The sequence below is a fragment of the Macaca fascicularis genome, chromosome 14 (assembly GCF_037993035.2).
Source record: "Macaca fascicularis isolate 582-1 chromosome 14, T2T-MFA8v1.1".
NCBI classification, from domain to species: domain Eukaryota; kingdom Metazoa; phylum Chordata; class Mammalia; order Primates; family Cercopithecidae; genus Macaca; species Macaca fascicularis.
Window position 1 is genome coordinate 9,188,744 of NC_088388.1, and position 25,164 is coordinate 9,213,907.

The 25,164-nt window shown below is 48.4% G+C and overlaps 2 protein-coding genes and 1 long non-coding RNA gene across 4 annotated transcripts in view; 1 reads left to right on the top strand and 2 right to left on the bottom strand.

The window, feature by feature from the left end:
* Window positions 1–225, bottom strand: part of CAPN1 (calpain 1) — a 33,301-nt gene extending 33,076 nt beyond the window's left edge. The window contains exon 1 of the mRNA XM_005577308.4: window positions 84–225. The gene's annotated coding sequence lies outside the window, so the exon portion shown is untranslated. The remainder of the gene's footprint in view (window positions 1–83) is intronic.
* Window positions 55–23,945, top strand: LOC141408434 (uncharacterized). The gene is made up of 2 exons (XR_012423099.1): window positions 55–246; window positions 22,944–23,945. It is a non-coding gene; the product is annotated as an uncharacterized lncRNA (long non-coding RNA).
* On the bottom strand, window positions 8,082–11,210 carry SPDYC (speedy/RINGO cell cycle regulator family member C). 2 transcript variants are annotated; one of them, XM_015434478.3, is made up of 7 exons: window positions 11,182–11,210; window positions 9,966–10,138; window positions 9,479–9,537; window positions 9,130–9,215; window positions 8,853–9,024; window positions 8,443–8,773; window positions 8,082–8,273 (listed from the first exon to the last, which is right to left on the bottom strand). In XM_015434478.3, the coding sequence occupies exons 2-7, from the start codon at window positions 10,105–10,107 to the stop codon at window positions 8,239–8,241; spliced, it is 825 nt and encodes a 274-aa protein (XP_015289964.2). In that variant the 5' UTR covers window positions 10,108–10,138; window positions 11,182–11,210; the 3' UTR covers window positions 8,082–8,238. The 2 variants fall into 2 exon arrangements, with proteins under 2 accessions (XP_015289964.2, XP_015289963.2); XM_015434477.3 differs by lacking the exon at window positions 8,082–8,273 and having other exon boundaries at window positions 8,280–8,773.
* Window positions 23,946–25,164: the final 1,219 nt, after the last annotated feature.

Here is a 25,164-nt window from a genome sequence, read left to right on the forward strand (position 1 = left end):
CCCCGTCCCCAGCTCCCCTCGCTCCGCGCGGCCGCAGCTGCTCCCGCCGCTCCCAGTCCGCCCAGGCACGGGGCTGAGATTACCTCGGGCTGCGGCAGCTGCTCTGAAGAGGGACCGGGCTGGCAGCGAGCAGACCCCTGCCGGACACTCCGTAAACGGCAGCCTCTCCCCGCAGGGCCGCGCCGCGCCCCTGCTCGGCGCTCCCCAGGGGAACCCTGGGGGACCGGGCTCGCTGCGTGACCTTGGGTAAGTCCATGCCCCACTTGGCCCGGCTTTCCGCATGCGTGCAGCCTATGGGATGGGGATGGGCAATTGCGGGAGCCCATCTTTCTTTAACGTTCTGGGGTTTCTTGAACCTGGAAACTTCGAGAGGTGGACATCCCTGTCCTCTCCCCCAAGCTCTCAGCCCACCCACCTGGAAGCGCCCATGTATCACCTTACCCAGGAGAGGGCGGCAGAGGCCCAAGCAGCACGGCAGCACCCACTCCCCACCTCCAGGACCCGGAGGTCCTGCTTCACGGGCTGCAAGAAGTTGGGGGGCCAGGATTCGGCGCGGAGGCCGGGGGTGTGGGTGGGGAGACTGCAGAGACCCCTGAGACCCTCCCAAGTCAGGGCTTTTCGCTGGTCTCGCAGTCCCAGCCCAGCAGCTGCTGCAGCCTTGCAGGTTGTGGATGCAAGCATTTTGCTGAGGAAACTACATAGTGTTCCCAGGACTCTAGGGCCCATGACCCCTCAAAAGTTAAGAGCTGCTGATCTAATCTGATGAGTGAGGGATGGAACCAGCTCCTAGGCTTTCTGCGCAGGTGTCCAGGGACAGAGAACGGTGGCTTAAACTAGAGAGGTGGAAGGCAGAAGTAGATGGATTTGATAAAAATGGAGACTATCTTAACAATATTGGGTTTAGAAAAGATTTCTTTTTTCTTTTCTAAAGGCAGGGTCTTGCTTTCATTGACCAGGCAGGAGTGCAGTGCCCTGATCACAGCTCACTGTAACCTTAAACTCCTGGGCTCCAGAGATCTCTCACCTCAGCCACCTGAGTAGCTGAGACTACAGGCACGTGCCCCGACACCCAGCTAATTTTTAAGTTTTTTGTAGAAATGGGGTCCTGCTGTGTTACTCAGGCTGGTCATGAACTTCTGGGCTCAAGCAGTCCTCCTGCCTGAGCCTCGCAAAGTGCTGGGATTACAGGTGTGAACTTTGGCACCTGGCCAGATTTCTTAAATATGACACAAAAAGTATAAATGATAGAGGAAATCAATAAATTGAACTTCATCAAAATAAAACCCTTTTGTTCTTCAAAATGCACAAAACTATTAAAAATGAAAAGATAGGCCGGGCGCGGTGGCTCAAGCCTGTAATCCCAGCACTTTGGGAGGCCGAGATGGGCAGATCACGAGGTCAGGAGATCGAGACCATCCTGGCTAACACAATGAAACCCCGTCTCCACTAAAAATACAAAAAAAAAAATTAGCCGGGCGTGGTGGCGGCGCCTGTAGTCCCAGCTACTCGGGAGGCTGAGGCAGGAGAATGGCGGGAACCCGGGAGGCAGAGCTTGCAGTGAGCCGAGATCGCGCCACTGCACTCCAGCCTGGGCGACAGAGCGAGACTCCGTCTCAAAAAAAAAAAAAAAAAAAAAGAAAAGAAAAGATAAGCCATAGACTAGGAAGAATATTTGTGAAAATTCTATCTGATCTAGGACTTGTGTAAAGAACTTTTACAATTGAATAAAAATCCAATAAAAATGGACAAAACATTTGTTTTCTGGTGTTTGTATTTGTTTTTGTTTTTGAGATGGAGTCTTCCTCAGTCACCCAGGTGGAGTGAAGTGGCATGATCCTGGCTCACTGCAACCTCCACCTCCCGAGTTCAAGCAATTCTCCTGCCTCAGCCTCCCCAGTAGCTGGGATAACAGGTGCCCGCCATCACGCCAGGCTAATTTTTGTATTTTTAGTAGAGATGGTGTTTCACCATGTTAGCCAAGCTGGTCTCAAACTTCCGACCTCAAGTGATCTGCCCACCTCTGCCTCCCAAGGTGCTGGGATTACAGGGTGAGCCACTGTGCCTGTCAAAATATGGACAAAACATTTGAATAGACACTTCATCCAAAAAGATCTCTGGATGGCAAATAAGCACATGAAAAAGCACTGAGTGCATTACTCTTAGGGAAATGTAAACTAAAGTCACTAGAAGGACTGCTTCTCAAAGAACACCTGCTAGAATTGCTAAAATTTAAGATTGACCAAATCAAGTATTGTCATGTTGTCAAGGATATAGAAGAACTGGAGCTCTCATACACCAAGAGAGGGTAAAATGATCACCACCACTTTGGAAGAATTGCTTGAACCCGGGAGACAGAGGTGGAGGTTGCGTTGAGTGGAGATTGCACCATTGCACTCCAGCCTGGGCAACAAGAGCGAAACTCCATCTCAAAAAAAACAAAAAAACACAGCCAGAACCTAAAGGAGAAACTTTTTATATCATCTCAAGTGTGGAAACGGTCTTTTTAACTATGACACAAAACCCAAAAATCATAAAATTGCATTTTTTACTACATTAAAAATCCATACAGTTATGTCAAAATGATGGACTGAAGAAAACATTTACAATTAACATCTTACAGGAGTATTTTTCTCCATATATATTTAAAAAAAAATCATGGTCTGGGTGTGGTCGCTTATTCCTATTATCATAACACTTTGGGAGGCCTAGACAGGAGAATTAATTGAGGCTAGGAGTTTGAGACTAGCCTGGGCAACATAATGAGACAACATAATGAGACCCCATCTATAAAAAAGTTAGAAAATTAGCCAGGTGTGGTGGTGCATGCCTGTCATCCCAGCTACTCCAGAGGCTGAGATGGGAGGATGGCTTGAGGAGTTGGAGGCTGTAGTGAGCTATGATTGTGTCACTTCTCCAGCCTGGGCAATAGAGCAAGACCCTGTCTTTAAGAATAAAGGCCGAGGTGGGCAGATCACCTGAGGTCAGGAGTTCAAGACCAGCCTGGCCAACATGGTAAAACCCCATCTCTGCTAAAAATACAAAATATTAGCTGGGCACGGTGGCATGTGCCTGTGCCTGTAATCCCAGCTACTCGGGAGGCTGAGGCAGGAGAATAGCTTGAACCCAGGAGGCGGAGGTTGCAGTGAGCTGAGATTGTGCCATTGCACTCCAGCCTGGGCAACAGAGCAAGACTCCATCTGGAGGGAAAAAAAAAGTCTCACACCATAGGATTATCAGAATCCTAGAAACAACTTAAATGTTGATCAATAAGCAATTAGTTACTTCATGGTATATCCATAAACAAGAACACAAGGCCGGGAGTGGTGCCTCATACCTATAATCCCAGCACTTTCGGAGGCCAAAGTCGGGGGATCCCTTCAGCTCAGGAGTTCAAGACCAGTCAGGGCAACATGGCAAAACCCCCTTTTTACAAAATATACAAAATTTAGCAGGGCATGGTGGTGCACATCTGTGGTCCTCGCTATTTGTGCGGCTGAGGCGGGAGAATGTCTTGAGCCCAGGAGGTCGAGGCTGCAGTGAGCCAAGATCGCACCACTACACTCCAGCGTGGGTGACAAAGTGAGACCCATCTCAAAAAAAAAAAAAAAAGATGGCCAGGCGCAGTGGCTCACACCTGTAATCCCAGCACTTTGGGAGGCCGAGGCGGGCGGATCATGAGGTCTGGAGTCCGAGACCATCCTGGCCAACATGGGGAAACACTGACTCTACTGAAAATACAAAAAATGAGCCAGGCGTGGTGGTGCGTGCCTGTAATCCCAGCTACTCGGGAGGCTGAGGCAGGAGAATCACTTGAACCGCGGAGGCAGAGGTTGTTGCAGTGAGCCGAGATTGCACCACTGCACTCCAGCCTGGCGACAGAGCAAGACTCCGTCTCAAAAAAAAAAAAGATTAGGCCGGGCGCGGTGGCTCAAGCCTGTAATCCCAGCACTTTGGGAGGCCGAGACGGGTGGATCACGAGGTCAGGAGATCGAGACCATCCTGGCTAACACGGTGAAACCGCGTCTCTACTAAAAAATACAAAAAAACTAGCCGGGCGATGTGGCGGACGCCTGTAGTCCCAGCTACTGGGGAGGCTGAGGCAGGAGAATGGCATGAACCCGGGGGGCGGAGCTTGCAGTGAGCTGAGATCTGGCCACTGCACTCCAGCCTGGGTGACAGAGCGAGACTACTTCTCAAAAAAAAAAAAAAAAAAGATTAATACAACACAGCTGTAGCAAGAAATGTATGAATAAAAGACCATCTTCACCATCCTGGCCAACATGGTGAAATCCCGTTCTGTACTAAAAATACAAAAATTAGCCAGGCATGGTGGCAGATGGCTGCAATCCCAGCTACTTGGGAGGCTGAGGCAGGAGAATCGCTTAAACTCTGAAAGCGGAGGCTGCCGTGAGCTGAGATTGTGCCACTGCATTCCATCCTAGGCAACAGAGCAAAATGCTGTCTCACAAAAAGGAAAAAAAAAAATAGCCAGTGCAGTGTCTCATGCCCATAATCCCAGCACTTTGGGAGGCTGAGGCAGGTAGATCACCTGAGGTCAGGAGTTCGAGACCAGCCTGGCCAACATGGCAAAACCCTGTCTCTACTAAAAATACAAAAATTAGCAGGGCATGGTAGTGCGTGCCTATAATCCCAGCTACCCAGGAGGCTGAGGCAGGAGAATTGCTTGACCCCAGGAAGTGGAAGTTGCGTGAGCCAAGATCGCACCACTGCACTCCATCCTGGGTAACAAAGCAAGACTTTCTCAAAAAAAATAAATAAATAAATAAACTTCATAATGCATTCATAAGTGCACAACAGGATGCAGAGAATTCTGGCATTTAATAAAAACGGTGTGGGAAATATATACATATCAGTGTGTTGTCTTTTTTTCACGAAATACATTTTTCCACACCAATTTTCCAATACCAATGGGGTGTTGAACAATTCAATTCCATTCTGACACTTACTTCTGGAGTTATCACAGACCCCACAGGTTAAGGCTTCAGTACCCGAAGGCTGCCCCCACTTCAGATACCAGCCACAAATGGGGTACCCAGGGAATGCTTCTCTCTGGCGAACTACAAATTCAGAGGTTCCCCCAGCACCTCAGTTTGATAATGCAGTAGACAACTCCCAGAACTCAGGAAAGTGCCTCACTTCCTAGGATATTACCTGTTTATTATAAAGGAAACAATTCCAAAACAGCCAGATGGAAGAGATGCATAGGGCAAGGCACTGGGGGTATGGTACACAGAGCTTCCAGGCCCTCTCTACCCTCCCAGCACATCCATCCATTTTTATAACCCAATCTTTAGTCCCCCAGCCCCCGGTCTTGTCACCTCATTAGCATAAACTCAGGTGTAATAATCTTATTAGGAATAATAGAGGTGGAAGGGTTGCTATCAAGAAAAGACACTTCTATCACTTAGAAAATTACAAGGGTTGGCCGGGCGCGGTGGCTCAAGCCTGTAATCCCAGCACTTTGGGAGGCCGAGACGGGTGGATCACGAGGTCAGGAGATCGAGACCATCCTGGCTAACACGGTGAAACCCCGTCTCTACTAAAAATACAAAACATTAGCCGGGCGAGGTGGCGGGCGCCTGTAGTTCCAGCTACTCGGGAGGCTGAGGCAGGAGAATGGCGTGAACCCGGGAGGCGGAGCTTGCAGTGAGCTGAGATCCGGCCATTGCACTCCAGCCTGGGCGGCAGAGCCAGACTCTGTCTCAAAAAAAAAAAAAAAAAGAAAAGAAAATTACAAGGGTTAAGGGCGGGCGCAGTGGCTCACGCCTGTAATCCCAGCACTTTGGGAGGCTGAGGTGGGCGGATCACAAGGTCAGGAGATGGAGACCATCCTGGCTAACACGGTGGAAGCCCGTCTCTATTAAAAATACAAAAAACTAGCCGGGCGTGGTGGTGGACGCCTGTAGTCCCAGCTACTCAGGAGGCTGAGGCAGGAGAATGGCGTGAACCCGGGAGGCGGAGCTTGCAGTGAGCCGAGATCGTGCTGCTGCACTCCAGCCTGGGCAACAGAGCGAGAAAAAAAGAAAATTACAAGGGTTTCAGGAGCTCTGTCAGGAACCAAATAGACATACATATGTATTTTGAGACTGGCTCTCGCTCCGTTGCCCGTGCTGGAGCGCCCTGGTGCGATCATAGCTCACTGCAGCCTCCAACTCCTGGAGTCAAGTGATTCTCCTACCCCAGCCTCCCAAGTAGCTGAGACTACAGGCACACACCACCACACCCAGCTAATTTTTAAATTTTTTGGCACAGATGAGGTCTCACTATGTTGCCCAGGCTGGTCTTGAACTCCTGGGCTCCAGTGATCCTCCCATCTTGGCCTCCCAAAGTTCTGGGATTACAGGTGTAAGCCACCACACCCAGCCATCTATATATTTTTAAAAATTTTTATTATACCACATGGGCTTCTATAAGTTTAGCCTCTTTCTCTGGAAAGACAGGAGAAACATTGCTTTCGCTGATTTCAGGGCAGAGAACCAGGGAGCTGAAGTCAGGGGTAGGAGGGTGGCTCTTGGTTTAAAATATACATGTGAATATATTATCTATTGGAAAAACATGTTTAAAATACTTTTTAGTCCTTGTGTTGGCTTCTAATGTCCTCAGTCTCCAGGCTTTCTTAACTCTGTCTGTTCTCTGCTACCCTTCTCCATCTTCACCCCCTAAACACCCTCCTCACCAGCCTTTCTCTAGGCAGTTTCCTCCACTGGAACACCCAGGGTTCACACTTGTTCATGCTAGACATTGTTCTAAACCCTTCCATGGGATTAACCCATTCATATCTCAGAATAACCCATTTTACAGATGAGTCAATGAGGGCACAGGGAGATTAAATAACATGCCAAGCTAACCCAGAGACCTGAAATTTGAATTTAAAAAGCTGGCTCCAAAGACCAAGCCATAATCACTACTCTAGACTGTCCTTCCATGAATATCCAGGTGCAGTCCAATTGCCATCTCCTCTGGGAAGCCTTCCTATCTCCTCCATTAAGAAATTAACCCTTTTTGGGCTCTGCATGGTGGCTCACGCCTGTAATCCCAGCACTTTGGGAGGCTGAGGTGGGTGGATCATGAGGTCAGGAGTTCGAGACCAGCCTGGCCAACATGGTGAAACCCCATCTCTACTAAAAATACAAAAAAATTAGCCAGGTACAGTGGTGGTCACCTATAATCCCAGCTACTCAGGAGGCTGAGGCAGGAGAATCACTTGAACCCGGGAGGCAGAGGTTACAGCAAGCCGAGATCCCGCCACTGCACTCCAGCCTGGGCGACAAAGCGAGACTCAGTCTCAAAAAAACAAAAAAAGAAAGAAAGAAATTAACCCTTTTGAGTCCCCATGTCTCTTGGGGGAGAGGGGGTTATTATAATTACAATATTATATTTGATTGCAGCTCAAGGAAGTGATCAAGTCTTATTCCTAAGTAAACCTGGCCCTGAAGGCATTTCTAGACTAAATAAAGAGCTGTTTTCCATTCAAATTTTGTTTCCCAATATGTTCCTGGCCTCAGCCCCCCCTTTTTCCTTTTTTTTTTTTTTTTTTTTTTTTGAGACAGAGCCTCACTCTGTCACCAGACTGGAGCTCAGTGGCGTGATCTCAACTTGCTGTAACCTCTGCCTCCCCAGTTCAAGCAATTCTTCCACCTTGGTGTCCCGAGTAGCTGGGACTACAGGCACCCACCACCATGCCTCGCTAATTTCTGTATTTTTAGTAGAGAAGGGATTTCACCATGTTGGCCAGGCTGGTTTTGAACTCCTGACCTCAAGTGATCCACCCAGCTCAGCCTCCCAAAGTGCTGGGATTACAGGTGTGAGCCACCAGGCTCGGCTCCCTGGCCCTCTTCTAAGGGCTGCAGATACCTCATCTCACTTAATCCCATCTAGACTGTGTAGATCTCATCATCCATAGGCATGGACAGCACAGAGAGGAAACTGAGGCTCAGAATAACTGGCCACCAATGGGAAGGGGCCAAGCTGTTACACAGCCTGTGCTCACATGGTGTAACCCTGGTAGACACCTCCTCCCTACCCCAACCCTGGGTCAAGGAACCAGGCCAGGACCTAAGCACAGTTGGTGTCCCGTGGACATGAATTTATTAGAGGGGACCAGGACCAGAGTGGGCACAAGCTGCGGGCTGGGAGGAAGGGGCAGGGGTGGGGGCATAGCCAGTGGTGTGTCAGTCAGCGGGCCAGCAGGCGTGCTGTTCTTCACCCTGTAGGGCTTCAGTGCCCAGGGCGTGCCAGAGGCTTTGGGAAGACTGCGGAGACGAAAGAGTGAGGCTCAGAGAGGAAACCTGCCGAGCTCACACAGGAAGGGCAGCACGTTGATTCCAGGCCCACAGCACTCCCTCTCATACTGTTGGTCCTCACTCCTGCCTCCCAAGCTCCCACACCAGCCCTGCAGCTGCTGTCCCATCCTGCACTCACTGCGGAGGGAGTAGGTGCCTGGTTCCAGTTGCATCTGCGGGGGCAAGACGATGAGAAAGTCCCCACCCCAGGTGTTTTTGACCCTTGAGAGATAATTTTGGGAAGGAGGACGATGACACTCCGAGGTCAGAGAAGGGCACTTGGATGACACAGGCTTAAGCTGGTGGCGGCTGCAGTGCTGGGGCAAGCCACAGGGGGAACAGTGGGGCGGCGAGAGGCCAGGACCCCGGGGAAGGTGAACAGGGACCTGTGGACAGACCCTCTGAACCCCACCATGGTGGGGGCGCCGGTCCCGAGTCCAAGCCCAGTGGAATGGCTCCTTTGCCATGACCTGGGAGGAGCAGAGTGGACAGTAAATGGGGTGGGAACCCCAGCCTTCCCCACATCCCAGGCTGCCTCCACAACCTCACCTCCTCACAGCACTGGCGGCTCACAACAGCCCGGAAACCCATCCGTGCCCAAAGCTTATCCCTCTGGTGCAGGAATTTCCCCACTCGTAAACACCAATCTTTTCCCAAGGCCCATGGAAAAATCTCACATTTGGGCCCCTCCAGGTCCTCCTCCATGTCGTTTGCAAGGTACCTAGCCACAGAGGCACAGGGTCAGGGAGCAGAGGCCACACATCTGCCCCGTCCCATCCGACACCTCCACCAGATAATGCCTCCACTGCCTGCCCCCGCCACTCACAGGGCCAAGAACAGGCTGCTGTGGGTGTACTCGCTGAGCTTCAGGTGGGCGCGCTGGAAGTAGACCAGCACCATGGCCAGGAGATACTGCAGAGACAGATCAGGGTCGGGGGGTTAGTTATCCTCTGAGGAGGAGGGGCTTGCACCCAGGTTCATTTGCACCCAAGGAGGTTGTGCTGCAGGGAAAGAAAGTCAGTAAAATGGTGGGAAGGGGTATGCAAAGATGAACTGGTAAGGGTGGAAGGGGAGTGGCTCTCCCTACCAGACCAAGGCACCCAATAAAGCAGCGGCACTCGATTCCCACCAACTCAACCTGAACCTCAAGAGACCCCCAGCCTGTGCTCTCTCACCTTATCTGAAATCTGGAAGCAGGGGTCTTTGGAGAGGAATTCCTGGACAAAACTGTCCTCTGAGGGTAGAGAAGACAGGACGCAGGTTACCACCGCCTCCATGGAGAAGAGTGGCATCAGAAGCTCCAAAGCCCAAGCCGCCACTGAACCCTCTCTCTCTCTCTCTCTCTTCTTTCTCTCTCTCTTTCTTAATGTAAATAGAGATGAGGTCTCACTATGTTGACCAGGCTGGTCTTGAACTCTTGGTCTCAAGTAATCCTCCCATCTCAGCCTCCCAAAGTGTTGGGATTATAGGTATGAGTCACGGCGCCTGGCCCTGAACCCAGTTTCTGAGAGGACTCCCCTCCTACCTGCCTAAGCTGGGTTACCTTGAGAGGGTGAGGGTCAGAGGCCTCAGATGTCTGTACAGGAAGGTGAGACCTCACACTTCACGTCTGCTTTCACACTTGGCCTCACAGTCCCTCCCGTGCCAGCCCTCCAAACTCACCCAGAAGGCTGAGGAAGGCCTGGACCTCCTGGTGCTGGCGAAAACGGAGGAACCCATTGCCCCCACCTTGCCGGCTGCAGCCCCCCAGCTCTACCTGGGTGGTAACTACAGGGGAAGTGGTGGGGTTTTGGCAGTCACTCATCTCATAAGAGATGGAGATGGGGCAGGTTGACCTGTAGAGAAAGGAGGCTCAGGACTTAGCATGTACCCCCATGACGCCCACAAATCAAGAGGGTGGTGACAGGGGCCAGGACGGCGGAGGGGTGGGTGCAGAGACTTGGGGGCTCAGAATAGAAGGCAGTTGGGATGCAAGAGGAGTGGGGAGGTCAGAAAAGAAGCAAAGAGTTGCTATGGGCTGCGGCACCCCCGCCCTCCTCCTGGCACCCCAGGACAGGCCAGAGTAACAGCAGCAACAAGCACGGCTGAGGGCTTCCTAAGTGCCTGGAGCTGTGCTTAAGGGCCTTATCTTATTCCATTCTGGTAAGGAGGTAAGATTAACTCGGACCCATTTTTAAACGAGGAAACTGAAAACCTCACAGCCAGTTAAAAGTGAAGTCTTTGGTCTCCAAAACCCCAAGAGGTTTTTCGGGTTTCGTTTGTTTGTTTGTTCGTGTGTTTTGAGACAGAGTCTCTCTGTCGCCAAGGCTGGAGTGCAGTGGCGCGATCTCGGCTCACTGCAACCTCCGCCTCCCGGGTTCAAGAGATTCTCCAGCCTCAGCCTCCCGAGTAGCTGGGATTACAGTCATGCGCCACCACGCCCGGCTAATTTTTTGTATTTTTTGGTAGAGACGGGGTTTCACCGTGTTGGCCAGGCTGGTCTCACACTCCTGACCTCCCAAAGTGCTGGGATTGCAGGCGTGAGCCACTGCGCCTGGCAAAAAAAGAAAAAAAACCCAGAGCTTAACTGCTCCTCCAGGCCCCAACTCACAACCATCCCCGACCCCTCACCAAAGCAGAGTTGAAAGGGCCACTGATCCCTTACACCGAGGGGAAACTGAGGTCCTCAGGGATGAACGAAATTAGAGAAATACCTGAATTTAGAGCAAGCTGATGGGGCCACTTCAAACATTTCAAGCTCCTGTCCTAAACCCACCCTCATCCCCGCGAGAGTGACGACAACCACGGGGCTGAGGAGAACGTGCAGTCGACCACCCCGGGGCCAATCTCCACCTCGGCGCGCACAAGCAGCCCAGCCTCCTCCTCCAGAGAGCCTTACCCAAACTCAGGAATCGCCCAGAGCAGAACGCCCGTGTAGACAGCGAGCGGGCTTATATAGCCTGAGGGCGGCCCTGCCCAGAGCAGCCCGTCCACCAATCAGGGCCTTCCTGGGGGGCGGGGCTTGGCCTTCACTGCCTGCCTCGCCGCCTGTGAGCCCAGTCGGCGCCCAGCTGTGGCTCCCCAGGGTGAAAGCCTCTCCAAAGCTTCATCAACTATAAGAGACGTGAAGGCAGGCCAGCTGGACCCCAGGGCCTGAGACCCCATAGGACGGGCAGGGAGCTAGGATCCCTGTTCCCCTCTTGATAAACGCAGCGCCAAGGTGCTGAGCCGGGAAATGAGGGCTGGACTGCGAGGGCCTGGTGAGCGAGTTTTGATTCACCGATTGTGCCTTGCTGCGGCAGGGTCTCTGGCTCTCTATGGGTGTCCCTGAATATATTGGCCTCCCTGAGTCTCTAGGTTTCAGTGAGGCTCCCTGGGTCTCTCTTTTGTTTCTTTTGTTTTTTATTTTATTTTTCCCCTCGTAACACAGAACAAGCTGCCTGGGTCTCAATGGGCCTCTGAGCCTCTCACTTTCTTGTTGCCTCTGGTGTCTGGATGTCTCTGGATCTCTGGGTCCTTTGGTCTCTCTGATCTCTGGGTCTCTGATCTATCTGCGTTTCATGGTCTCCCCCAAGCCGCCTCCCAGGCTCCCTGAGGCCGTGAAGGCCTTTCTAGACCAGCTGGTCTGCATCAGGCCGCCCTGTTTGTGTGTGTGCACGCATGTGAAGTTGGCCTCCCCTAGAAAGGAAGCAGTGAGCCGGGCAGCCTCCATAGCCAGCTCCCTAAACACCTACTGCTGCCTACTGAGGAGGCTGTGATGGCATCAGCTCATGTGTTCCTCACAGCAAGCACGTGAAGTTGATGAGAATGATGAGAAGCCTAATTTTATCAATGAACAAACAACTAACACACAGAGTTTGGGTTGCTCACCGAGAGGCTGAGTAACTTCCTGCCAGCCACTCAGCAGGTAAGTGGAGATAGAGTTCCAGCCTGGCTGCTGGGCCCACACGCTGGGTAGCCTGACTGTGTGGTCTACAGCTGTTCCTGGACACAGCCTGCACAGAGGTGTTCCATGAAACGGAATGAATCTCCTAGACCAGCTGTGTTTTCAACTATTCTCCTCTCCCCCCCATAATTAAGGTTAGAGATCAGGAAAGGGTACCTAAAAGAAGCTGGGAGTGGCTAGTCACTTTAACCTTGGGAGGGTGTCCAGGCTCATTTCCTTCAGTGCCACCCTTGGAGATCTGACACTGATCTCCTACACTGGGGAGAATATCTGTTTTTATTTTTTTATTTTTTTGAGACAGAGTCTCACTCCGTTGCCCAGGCTGGAGTGCAGCGGCACAGTCCTGGCTCTTTGCAACTTCCACCTCCAGGGTTCAAGCAATTCTCCTGCCTCAGCCTCCTGAGTAGCTGGGACTACAGGCATGTGCCACTACGCCTGGCTATTGTTTTGTTTTGTTTTGTTTTTGAGACAGAGTCTTGCTCTGACACCCAGGCTGGAGCGCAGTGGCATGATCTCAGCTCATTGCAACCTCCGCCTCCTGGGTTCAAGTGATCTTCCCACCTCAGCCTCCTGAGTAGCTGGAATTACAGGTGAGCACCACCACACCTGGCTGATTTTTATATTTTTAGTAGAGACAGCGTTTCACCATGTTGGCCAGGTTGATCTCAAACTCGTGACCTCAAGTAATCTGCCCGCCTCGGCCTCAGAAAGTGGTGGGATTACAGACATGAGCCACGGCGCTCAGCCCACAGTTTGGCTTTCACTCTGCTCCATGTCTTCTGTATCCCAGAACCCTGACAAGAGAGGGCTCTGGGATATAGAAGACATGAAGCAGAGCATCAAAGCACCTCTCTGATGCTTTCAAAGCCCCAATGTGGTTCTGCCATTGTGCTTTTCCATCTGCCCTGAGCCTGGTGTCCCCCTGGTAGGGGCAGCCTCTCTTGCCAGGGTTCTGGGACACAGAAGACATGGGACAGAGCCAAAGCCAAACTGTGAAGGGCACGTAATATGGGCAAGAAACAAACTTTTTTTTTTTTTTTTTTTTTGAGACGGAGTCTCGCTGTGTCTCCCAGGCTGGAGTGCAGTGGCGTGATCTCGGCTCACTGCAAGCTCCGCCTCCCGGGTTCACGCCATTCTCCCGCCTCAGCCTCCCAAGTAGCTGAGACTACAGGCGCCCGCCACCACGCCCGGCTAGTTTTTTGTATTTTTAGTAGAGATGGGGTTTCACCATGTTAGCCAGGATAGTCTCGATCTCCTGACCTCGTGATCCACCCGCCTCGGCCTCCCAAAGTGCTGGAATTACAGGCTTGAGCCACCGCGCCCGGCCAAGAAACAAACTTTTGTATTTGAAAACCACTGACACTGAGGGGTTATTATTGTACTGGATCTCTATTTGTTGCTCTACCAAATGATCATAAAGTTAGTGGATTAAAACAACACTTATTTATTACTTTACTGTTCTAGAGGTCAGAAGTCCAAAATGGGTATCACTAGGCCCAAATCCAGGTGGCAGCAGGATTCCTCGCTCTGGGAGTTCTAGGACCCATTTCGTTGCCTTTTCCAACTTCCAGAGGCTGCCTGCATTCCCAGTGTGACTTCCTATTTCCCTCTTCAAAGACAATAACTTGGTGTCTTCAAATCTTTCTGACTCTGACCCCTCTTCTGCCTCTCTTTCATTTTTTTTTTTTTTTTTTTTTTTGAGACAAAATCTTGCTGTGTCAGCCAGGCTGGAGTGCAGTGGTGCCATCTCAGCTCACTGCAGCCTCCGCCTCCCGGGTTCAAGTGATTCTCTCGACTCAGCCTCCCAAGCAGCTGGGACTACAGGCAAGTGCCACCACGCCTAGCTAATTTTTGTATTTTTAGTAGAGACGGGGTTTCACCATATTGGCCAGACTGGTCTCCAACTCCTGACCTCGTGATCCACCCGCCTTGGCCTCCCAGAGTGCTGGGATTACAAATATGAGCCACTGCGCCCAGCCTCTCTCTTTCACCTTTAAGAATCACATGAGCCGGGCGCGGTGGCTCAAGCCTGTAATCCCAGCACTTTGGGAGGCCGAGACGGGCAGATCACGAGGTCAGGAGATCGAGACCATCCTGGCTAACACGGTGAAACCCCGTCTCTACTAAAAAATACAAAAAACTAGCCGGGCGAGGTGGCGGGCGCCTGTAGTCCCAGCTACTCGGGAGGCTGAGGCAGGAGAAGCGTAGACCCGGGAGGCGGAGCTTGCAGTGAGCTGAGATCTGGCCACTGCACTCCAGCCTGGGCGACAGAGTGAGACTCTGTCTCAAAAAAAAAAAAAAAAAAAAAGAATCACATGATTCATTGCGCTCTTCAATCTGCCCAGATAATCTCCCCATCTCAATATCCTTAACTTGGCTGGGAGAGGTGGCTCACCCCTGTAATCCCAGCACTGTGGGAGGCTGAGGCGGGCAGATCACCTGAGGTCAGGAGTTCAAGACCAGCCTGGTCAACATGGCAAAACCCCTCCTCTACTAAAAATACAAAAATTAGCAGGGCAAGGTGGCACATGCCTGTAATCCTAGCTACTCGGGAGGCTGAGACAGGAGAATTGCTTGAGCCTAGGGTGTGGAGGTTGCAGTGAGCTGCGATCATGCCATTGCACTCCAGCCTGGGCGACAGAGCAAGCCTTGGTCTCAAAAAAGATCCTTAACTTAATCACATCTGCAAAGTCTTTTTTGCCATGTGAGATAACATATTCTCAGGTCTGGGAAATGGAATGTAGCCATCTTTGGGAGTCTATTATTCTGCCTGTTACAATTATCACAGCAAAATTTATTCTATGCTAACTAATATACTATTTATAAAATTTATATTCATGTAAATGTATATATAATTTATAAAATCACATGTTAACATTGCATGCTATAAAGGATACACATAAAAGGATATAAAAGGATACACATAAAACAGAATAACATACTGCCAGCTCAAAAATATATATATATGGCCAGGTCCATTGGCTCACACCTATAATCTCAGCACTTTTTGGAGGCCAAGACAGGAGGATCATTTGAGTTCAGGAGTTGGAGACTAACCTGGGCAATACATCAAGGCCCCATCTCTACAAAAAATAAACTAGCCTGGTGTGGTGGCACGTGCCTGCAGTCCTAACTACTCAAGAGGCTGAGGTGGGAGGATCACTTGAGCCCAGGAGTTCAAGGTTGCAGTGAGCTATTATCTTGCCACTCTAACCAGCCTGAGTGACACAGCAAGACCCTGTCTCTAAAACATAGATTAATTAATTAATTAAAAATTGGAAAATATAAAGATAGAAAAATAATATGCAATTACTAAAAGAAAGCTGGGCCGGGCGCGGTGGCTCAAGCCTGTAATCCCAGCACGTTGGGAGGCCGAGATGGGCGGATCACGAGGTCAGGAGATCGAGACTGTCCTGGCTAACACGGTGAAACCCCGTCTCTACTAAAAAATACAAAAAACTAGCCAGGCGAGGTGGCGGGCGTCTGTGGTCCCAGCTACTCGGGAGGCTGAGGCAGGAGAATGGCATAAACCCGGAAGGCGGAGCTTGCAGTGAGCTGAGATCTGGCCACTGCACTCCAGCCCCGGCGACAGAGCCAGACTCCTTCTCAAAAAAAAAAAAAAAAAAGAAAAAAGAAAAAGAAAGCTGGGATAACTACACTAGTATATTAAAACAACTTTAGGGCCGGGCGCGGTGGCTCACGCCTGTAATCCCAGCATTTTCGGAGGCCGAGACGGGCGGATCACGAGGTCAGGAGATTGAGACCATCCTGGCTAACACGGTGAAACCCCGTCTCTACTAAAATACAAAAAAAAATAGCTGGGTGTGGCGGCGGGTGCCTGTAGTACCAGCTACTCCGGAGGCTGAGGCAGGAGAATGGTGTGAACCCGGGAGGTGGAGCTTGCAGTGAGTGGAGATCACGCCACTGCACTCCAGCCTGGGCGACAGATTGAGACTCTGTCTCAAAAAAACAAAAAAACAAAAAACAAACCAAAAAAAAACAACTTTAGGCCAGGCGCAGTGGCTTACGCCTGTAATCCCAGCACTTTGGGAGGCCAAGGCAGGTAGATCATTTGTGATCAGGAGTTCAAGACCAGCCTGGCCAACATGGTGAAATCTCATTTCTACTAAAAATACAAAAATTAGGTGGGTGGTAGTGGTGAATGCCTGTAATCCCAGCTACTCGGGAGGCTGTGGCAGGAGAATCGCTTGAGTCTGGAAGGCAGAGGTGGCAGTGAGCCGAGATTGCACCACTGCACTCCAGCCTGCTGGGTGACAGAGTGAGACCTTGTCTCAAAAAAAAAAAAAAAAAAAAATACCACTCTGGGCAAAAAGCATAACTAGAAAGAAAGAGAGTTTACGAAAGTGATTTTAAAAATATATAGCTGGATGTGTTGGTGTGCACCCGTAGTGCTGGCCTGGGCAACATAGGGAGACCCTGTCGGAAGGAAGAGAAGGGGAAGAAGGGGAGGGAAAATAAAGGAAAAGAAATAGGAAGGAAAAGAAAAATAAAAGGAAAAAGGAAGGAGAAGAAAGAAAGAAGGGTGGGAGGGAAGGAAGAAAAAAAAATGTGTATAATTACCTAACCAGCATCCAGGTAAAGAAAAAAATATATATATAGTAATTTGTTTACTCCTAAAAATAAAGTCAATAAGCAACAAACCGTGTGTGTGTGTGTGTGTGTGTATAAAATCAACAGAACCACACAGAAAACAAATCACAAACGTAACTGTAGATCTGATGGCACATGCAAGGCAAAAAAGTTAGCAAAGCAGTAAAAGATAGGAAGAATATGATGAACAAATTTGACCTAGTGGACAAATAAGGTAGCACTGCACCCAACAAAGGCAGAAAAGCACGCACAGAACATCTTCCTAAAAATTAATCAAATGCAGCTGGGCGAGGTGGCTCACGCTTGTAATCCCAGTGCTTTGGGAGGCCGAGGCAGGTGGATCACAAGGTCAGGAGTTCGCGACCAGTCTGGCCGACATAGTGAAACCCCGTTTCTAACTAAAAATACAAAAAGCCGGGTGTGGTGGTGTGCGCCTGTAGTCCCAACTACTCAGGCGGCTGAGGTAGGAGAATGGCGTGAACCCGGAAGGGGGAGGTTGCAGTGAGCCGAGGTCGCGCCACTGCCCCAGCCTGGGTAACAGAGCATAACTCCGTCTCAAAAAAAAAAAAAAAAAAAAAAAAAAAAAAAAAAAAAGAAGAAGAAGAAGAAAAAGAAAGATAGAAAAATATTGTCTGTCAAAGTTGGAGGACACAACTAGTAATTCTTAGAGAGGAATTTATGACCTCAAATGCGCGTGTTAGAAAATAAGACAAGCTGACGAACTGAACTCCATCTTAAAAAGTCACAAGTGAGCGGTCCTGAGGCCCAAGGGGCTGCCTAGCTCCCCATCCGCAAACTTTTGCTCCCCACACAGCTCCAGGCAACAAGAAAGAAAAAATAAAACGCTGCCAAAACCACAGTGTCAGCATAACTTGAAAGCAGAGAAGGTCCAAACTTCAAGATAACTGTAAATAAAAAGAAAGCGACAAAATCCCCGCACGCCATCGTGCGCTGTCGCCTCTCCCAGGCACGAGGCTTTGTGCCAAGAAAAGTTGGGGAAGGAGGGGAGACAGGAGTGGCCGGGCTGGGGTTGGTCGAGAGCCACCATCAGAAAGACGGCGACATTCTAAAATCTGAAAATACCAAGAAGACGTCCTGGGAAGTCAGAGCTCAGACCTCAGGGAAGGGGCTCACAAGTGTGTGCGATAGGAAGGGAGGTTGTTAAAGTCCATTGATTCCGCGGGAGCGGTTTAAAAAAAGGTCGGGGGCGGGTGCTAAACCGGGCCAGAAGCATCCGTGGGCATTAAGTGAAGTGGGAAAATGCAGAAGGGAGAAATTGAGGGTCCTACAAGACAAAAGAGAACCACGCAATGGGAGAACACAAAACCCTACCCACCCCCACACCAAAACAAACAAATAAAAAGCTTCTAAAGCATCTGAACTTTGCTATATTGACCTTACAGTGTGCTATTGAGCTAGGTATCTTGAAAACCATCCAATACCACAAAAACGAATAGAAAGAAGATGAATAGATCCGTACAGAGCTGATATTTTAAAAAATCTGAAAACAAAATTCAACACACATCAACTAAGAAAAATTGCCCTGGAAAAAAAACAACCATGTTTCCAAAGAAACAAAATATTTACAAAAAAATGATCATATCTTAGGTCACAAAGAAATCATCAGTACATTAAAAAAAGTAGAAATATACAAATATTCTCTGAGCACAGTGTAATAAAATGAGACATCATTATTATTATTTTTTTTGAGACAGAGTCTGTCTGTCGCCAGGCTGGAGTGCAGTGGTGTAATCTCGGCTTACTGCAACATCTGCCTCCAGGATTCAAGCAATCCTCCTGCCTCAGCCTCCTGAGTAGCTGGGACTACAGGTGGGCGCCACCACACCCAGCTACCTTTTTTGTATTTTTAGTAGAGATGGGGTTTCACCATGTAGGTCAGGATGGTCTCGATGTCTTGACCTCGTGATCCATCTGCCTCAGCCTCCCAAAGTACTGGCTTTACAGGCATGAGAGCCACCATACCCAGCGAAAATGAGACATTATTAACAAAGACAAACACAGCCTGGCACAGTGGCTCACACCTGCAATCCCAGCACTTTGAGATGCCAAGGTGGGAGAGTTGCTTGAACCCAGAAGTTCAAGACCAGCCTAGGCAACATAGAGAGACCCTGTCTCTATGAAACAAAACACACACACACACACACACACACACACATACACACCCCAAAAAACCTAGCTGGGCATGCTGGATCGCTTGAGCCTCAGAGGCAGAGGTTGCAGTGAGCCATGTTTGGTACACTGCACTCCAGCCTGGGCAACAGAGCAAGAATCTGTCTCAAAAAAAAAAAAAAAAAAGACAAACCACTAGTTACCTTGTTTCGGGGGGAAAAAAGGAGAAAGACAAATATAACAAATACATGACAAAGGGGAGGGAACCATAGGAACAAGACATTTAAAATAATTTTAATACCAATTCCCAGAATAGTGGTGTAAGGAGCTCAGCAGATCCATTCCCCAACAAAACAACCATTTAACTAGAAAAATTTATTTATTTATTTACTTTTGAGACGGAGTCTCACTCTCTTGCCCAGGCTGAAATGCAGTGGTGTGATCTCTGCTCACTACAACCTCTGCCTGCCAGGTTTAAACAATCCTCCTGCCTCAGCCTCCTGAGTAGCTGGGACTACAGGTGCGCACCACCATGCCCGGCTAATTTTTTGTATTTTTAGTAGAGACAGCGTTTCACCATACTGGCCAGGCTGGTCTCGAACTCCTGACCTCGTGATCCACCCGCCTCGGCCTCCCAAAGTGCTGGGATCACAGGTGTGAGCCACCGTGCCCAGCCTGAAAGATTTATTTTAAGAACCCAATCATTTCAAATCTGTAAATTATCCTAAAGGCACATACAGCAAATGGGGAAGCATATTCCCTGACTGAACATAGACAAAAACATAAACTCACTGAAGTGCAGTAGCCAGTCTGCAGGCCACACACATACCTACTAGTAAAGAGGAAAATCTGAAACTTAAGCACGAACTTTGACCAATAAGTGGTTTATGGTCACTTTGACCATAAGTGATTTATGCTGACCAGGGGTGACCCCTAGAGAGCCAAGCTAAAATATGTGTGTGTGTGTATGTGTGTGTGTGTGTATATATATATATATATATATATATTTTTTTTTTTTTTTTTTTTTTTTTTGACACAGGGTATTGCTATGTCACCCAGGCTGGAGTGCAATGACATGATTATAGCTCTCTGCTACCTTGAACTCTTGGGCTTAAGCTATCCTCCTGCTTCAACCTCGAAAGTGCTGGGATTACAGGCACGAGCCACCAGGCCCAGTAGCTAGATTTTTTTAAAAGAAAAAAAAAAAATCAGAAAACAGACATTCTAGGCTAAACACTGCAAGGAAAATACACTTCACAAAGTTAATTCAGCCAAGTCACTAAACAAAAAAAGAAATGGCCAACCAAATAGTAACAACATTGACTCCTAAGAGAGGACTGGCATCCTACAATGTATTATCTAAAATGTACATTTTGGCCAGGCACAGTGGCTCACGCCTGTAATCCCAGCACTTTGAGAGGCCAAGGAAGGCAGATCACCTAAGGTCAGGAGTTTGAGACCAGCCTGGGCAATATGTGAAACCCTGTCTCTACTAAAAATACAACAATTAGCTGAGCGTAGTGGTGCACGCCTGTAATCCCAGTTACTTGGGAGGCTGAGGCAAGAGAATCCCTTGACCCCGGGAGGCAGAGGTTGCAGTGAGCCAAGATCATGCCACAGCACTCCAGCCTGGGCGACAGACGGACTCTGTCTCAAAAAACAAACAAACAAAAAAGTACATTGTAATAAAAATATTAGGTTCATATAAGTATATATTTTTAAATGCACTCCCATATTTATTGCAGTACTATTCACAATAGCCAAAATATTGGATCAGTCTAAGTGCCTATCAGTGGATAAACGGGTAAAGAAAATGTGGTATATACACACAGTGGAATATTGTTCAGCCATAAAAGGAACAAAATTCTGTCATTCTCAGCAATGTGGATGAAACTGGATAAAAGTACATTTTATTGATTGATTGATTGATTGATTGAGAGGGGGTGTCATTCTGTTGCCCAGGCTGGAGTGCAATGGTACCATCCTGGCTCACTGCAACCTCCACCTTCCAGGTTCAAGCGATTCTTCTGCCTCAGCCTCCCAAGTATCTGGGATTATGGGCATGTGCCACCACGCCCGGCTAATTTTTTTGTATTTTTACTAGAGACGGGGTTTCACCATGTTGGCCAGGCTGGTCTCGAACTCCTGACCTCAGGTGATCTGCCTGCCTTGGCCTCCCAAAGTGCTGGAATTACAGGCATGTGCCACTGCACTCGGCCTAAAAGTACATTTTTTCAACAGAAATTATGACATGCAAGCAACAAGGAAAGTCTGGTCCATCCACAGGAAAAGAAAAAGCAGCCATAGACATTGCTTTTGAACAGTCCCAGATATTGGACTTAGCACACAATGCCTTCACAGCAGCCGTTATAAATATGTTCAAAAGTGACAAGAGGAAATAAGTAAACAAATAAATAGATTATTCTAAGAGTTGCATAATTTTAGTTCTTACATTTCAGGCCTATGATCTATTTTGAGATTGGTTCGGTTGTGTTTTTTGCATAGTGTGAGGTAGGTGGCTAACTTCATTCTTTTGCCTGTGGATATCCAGTTGTTCTACTATTCTTTTCCCATTAAAAAGTCTTGGCACCCTTACAGAAAATCAGTTAACCAGAAATGTATAGTTTTATTTCTGGACTGTCAATTCTATTCTATTCATCTATTTGTCTATCATGCCAGTAGCACATAGTCTTAATTATTGTAGTTTTGTAGTATGTTTAAAATCGGAGGCCAGGTGTGGTGGCTCATGCTGGTAATTCCAGCATTTTCGGAGGCTGAGGTGGGCACTTGAGGTCAGGCATTTGAGCCTGGCCAATGTGACGAAATCCCATCTCTACCAAAAAAACAAAAATCAACTGGATGTGGTGGCAGGTGACTGTAATACCCGCTTCTTGGGAGGCTGAGGCAGGAGAATCTCTAGAACCCAGGAGGCGGAGGCTGCAGTGAATGGAGATCATGCCACTGCACTCCAGCCTGGGCGACAGAGTGAGACTCCATCTCAAGAAAGAAAAAATTTAAAAAATAAATAAATAAATAAACAAATAAATAAAATAGGGAAATGTGAAGGCTGTCAGACTGAAGACCCTGATGATGTTACAATTCAAATCAAAGGCCTCTGCTAGCAGAATTGTCTCTTGCTTGGAGGAGGTCAGTTTTTTTCTTTTTTTTCTTTGAGACGGAGTCTCGCTCTGTTGCCAGGCTGGAGTGCAGCGGTGTGATCTTGGCTCACTGCAACCTCCGACTCCCAGGTTCAAGCGATTCTCCTGCCTCAACATCCGGAGTGTCTGGGATTACAGGCAAGTGCCACCACGCCCAGCTAATTTTTGTATTTTTTTAGTAGAGACAGGGTTTCACCATGTTGGCCAGGATGGTCTCGATCTCCTGACCTCGTGATCCACTCGCCTTGGCCTCCCAAAGTGCTGGGATTACAGGCGTGAGCCACCGTGCCCGGCCAAGGTCAGTCTTTTGTTCTAATCCATTCTTCTATTGAAGGACATTTTGGTTGCTTCCTGTTTGGGGAGAGTGTGAAAAAGCTATTATACATATTTGTGCAGGGGTTTAGAGGTAGACGTAAGTTTTCAACTCAATTAGATAAATACCTACAAATTTTCAACTCAATTGGGTAAATATCTACGACCTAGCAATGGCTGGATCACATGGTTATAATCTATTTCACTTCGTATCAAACTGCCAAACCATCTTGCAAAGTGATTGTACAGTTTCGCATTTTCACCAGCAATGAGTGAAGGTTGCTGTTGCTCCACATCCTCATCAGCTCTTGGTGTTGTCAGTATTTTGCATGTTAACTGCTTTGATAGATGTGCAGTGATACCTGACTGTTGCTTTAATTTGCAACTCTCTAATGGCATATGACATTGAGTATCTTTTTGTATGCTTTCTCATTTTTATTTCATATTTCTCCAAATATTTCTCTACCTTCCTCTCTCTCTTCTTACCTTCTGTTACTCCAACAGCCAACAGCCAACAACCATGTAAGTGAGCCTCCTGGGAAGGGGATTCTCCAGCCCCACACAAGCCCCACACAAGAAGACGGTAGCCCTGGCCAGAGACAAAAAGCAAACAGCCTGGAAGATTGATCCTGTGTGCAGAATATTGTCCTCTGTGTCTCCTTGGATGATACGGGAACTGTTGATAACACCCAGCCCAGGGGTTTACCTGAAGGCCGAACCAGGTGACGTCAGGCAGATAAAACTCTTGTTTTGTAAACTTGGGAAACTTCTCATTCATACTCTTACTGTTGTGTGGAGTGAAAACATATGAAGATGTGAATTTGGAAGAGCTGGAGGATCATGTAGACGAATTTAATGAGGAGGATGAACATGCCATTGAAATGTACAGACCGTAGAGACTGGCTGAGTGGAAAGCAACTAACCTGAATAATGAATTTGCAGAAGTTTTGGTGATCTCAGGAAAGGATTATGTTCAAGAAGTTACCTACTGACTGGGCACAGTGGCTTACACCTGTAATCCTAGCATTTTAGGAGGCTGAGGCAGGTGGATCACCTGAGGTCAGGAGTTCGAGACTACCCTGGCCAACATGGCAAAACTCCGTCTCTACTAAAAATACAAAAATTAGCCGGGCGTGGTGGCCCATGACCATAAGCCCAGCTACTCGGGAGGCTGAGGCAGAAGAATCACTTGAATCCGGGAGATGGAGGTTGTGGTGAGCTGAGATCACACCATTGCACTGCAGCCTGGGCAAGAAGAGCAAAACTCCGTCTCAAAACAAACAGACAGACAAAAAAAATTAGCCGGGCGTGGTGGTGCTCGCCTGTAATCCTAGCTACTGGGGAGGCTGAGGCATGAAAATTGCTTGAACCTGGGAGGCGGAGGTTGCAGTGAGCCAAGATTGCACTACTGCACTCCAGCCTGGGCAGTGGACCGTACTAAGTCCAAAAAAAAAAAAAAAAAAAAAAAAAAAATTCCATTCTGTAATAAAAGGAATCTAGACTCTTTGGAGAAATAGTTCATTTCAGGGCTGGGGCAGAGATAATACAAGATGAGTCTGGAACATCACGTAGTGACAGAAAGTAAGGAAGTACTCACAAAGTCATGGGGACACTTCAAAAGGACACAAGAGTCAACTCGAAGGAGCTCCCAAGGGCCAAATCTGGGATAATTTGAGCAACAAAATAAGTAATGATAGCAATAAATTATTACCCATAGAATAAAATAACTACCCATGAGTTTATACTGATATATGTAAATAACAGAGAGAAGAGACAACTCCTCTGTGCAGTAGAACTCTAATAAATAAATGTAGGAGAAGTGATGGAAATAGAAAATCACCATTAGACAAACACCACAGTCATCATTGTTGCAGGCGCCAATCATTCATTGGTGGATGCTAAAATTAGTGAGTGAAAGTATGATGCAAAAGAAGATATTTGTGTACACTCAAGGTGCACCTCACAACGTTTACTAATCACAAAGGGTGCTATGGTTTGAATGTTTATGTTTCTGTCCCCTCCAAACTTCATGTTGAAACTAATTGCCAATGTGATAGTATCAAGATGTGGGGCCTTTTTTTTTTTTTTGGAGAAAGGGTCTTGCTCTGTCATCCAGGCTGGAGTGAAGTGGAGCAGCAATCTCAGCGCACTGCAGCCTCCGCCTCCCGGGCTCAAGAGATCCTCCCACCTCAGCCTCCCAAGTAGTTGGGACCACAGGCACCTACCACCATGCACGGCTAATGGGATAAACCTCTTATAAAAGAGGCTTCGTGCATTGTTCTGCCGCTTTTTTGCCCTTCTGGTCCTCTGCTATGTGAGAACACAGCGTTTGTCCCCTTTGGAGGATGCAGCAACAAGGTGCCATCTTAGAGGCAGAGAGCAGCCCTCACCAGAAACCAAACATGCCCGCCGGCACCTTGATCGTGGACTTCCAGCCTCCAGAACTATGACAAATAAGTTTTTATTGTTTATAAATGACCCAATCTTGGGTAGTTTGTTATAGCAGCAGAAACAGACTAAAATAAAGGGGGAAAGAGTAAATCGACAGTGGAGAAGCCTGGGAGACACCACATGATCAAAGTTAGTATCACCAGTATCATAAGGCACGTCAACATCATGTGCACATACTAGGAGGCTCTGAGAAGGGCACAATTCACTGCTCTAGGATTCTTGCCAAAAATGAATAACTTCAGACGACACATTACAAGCATCACATAAACACAAA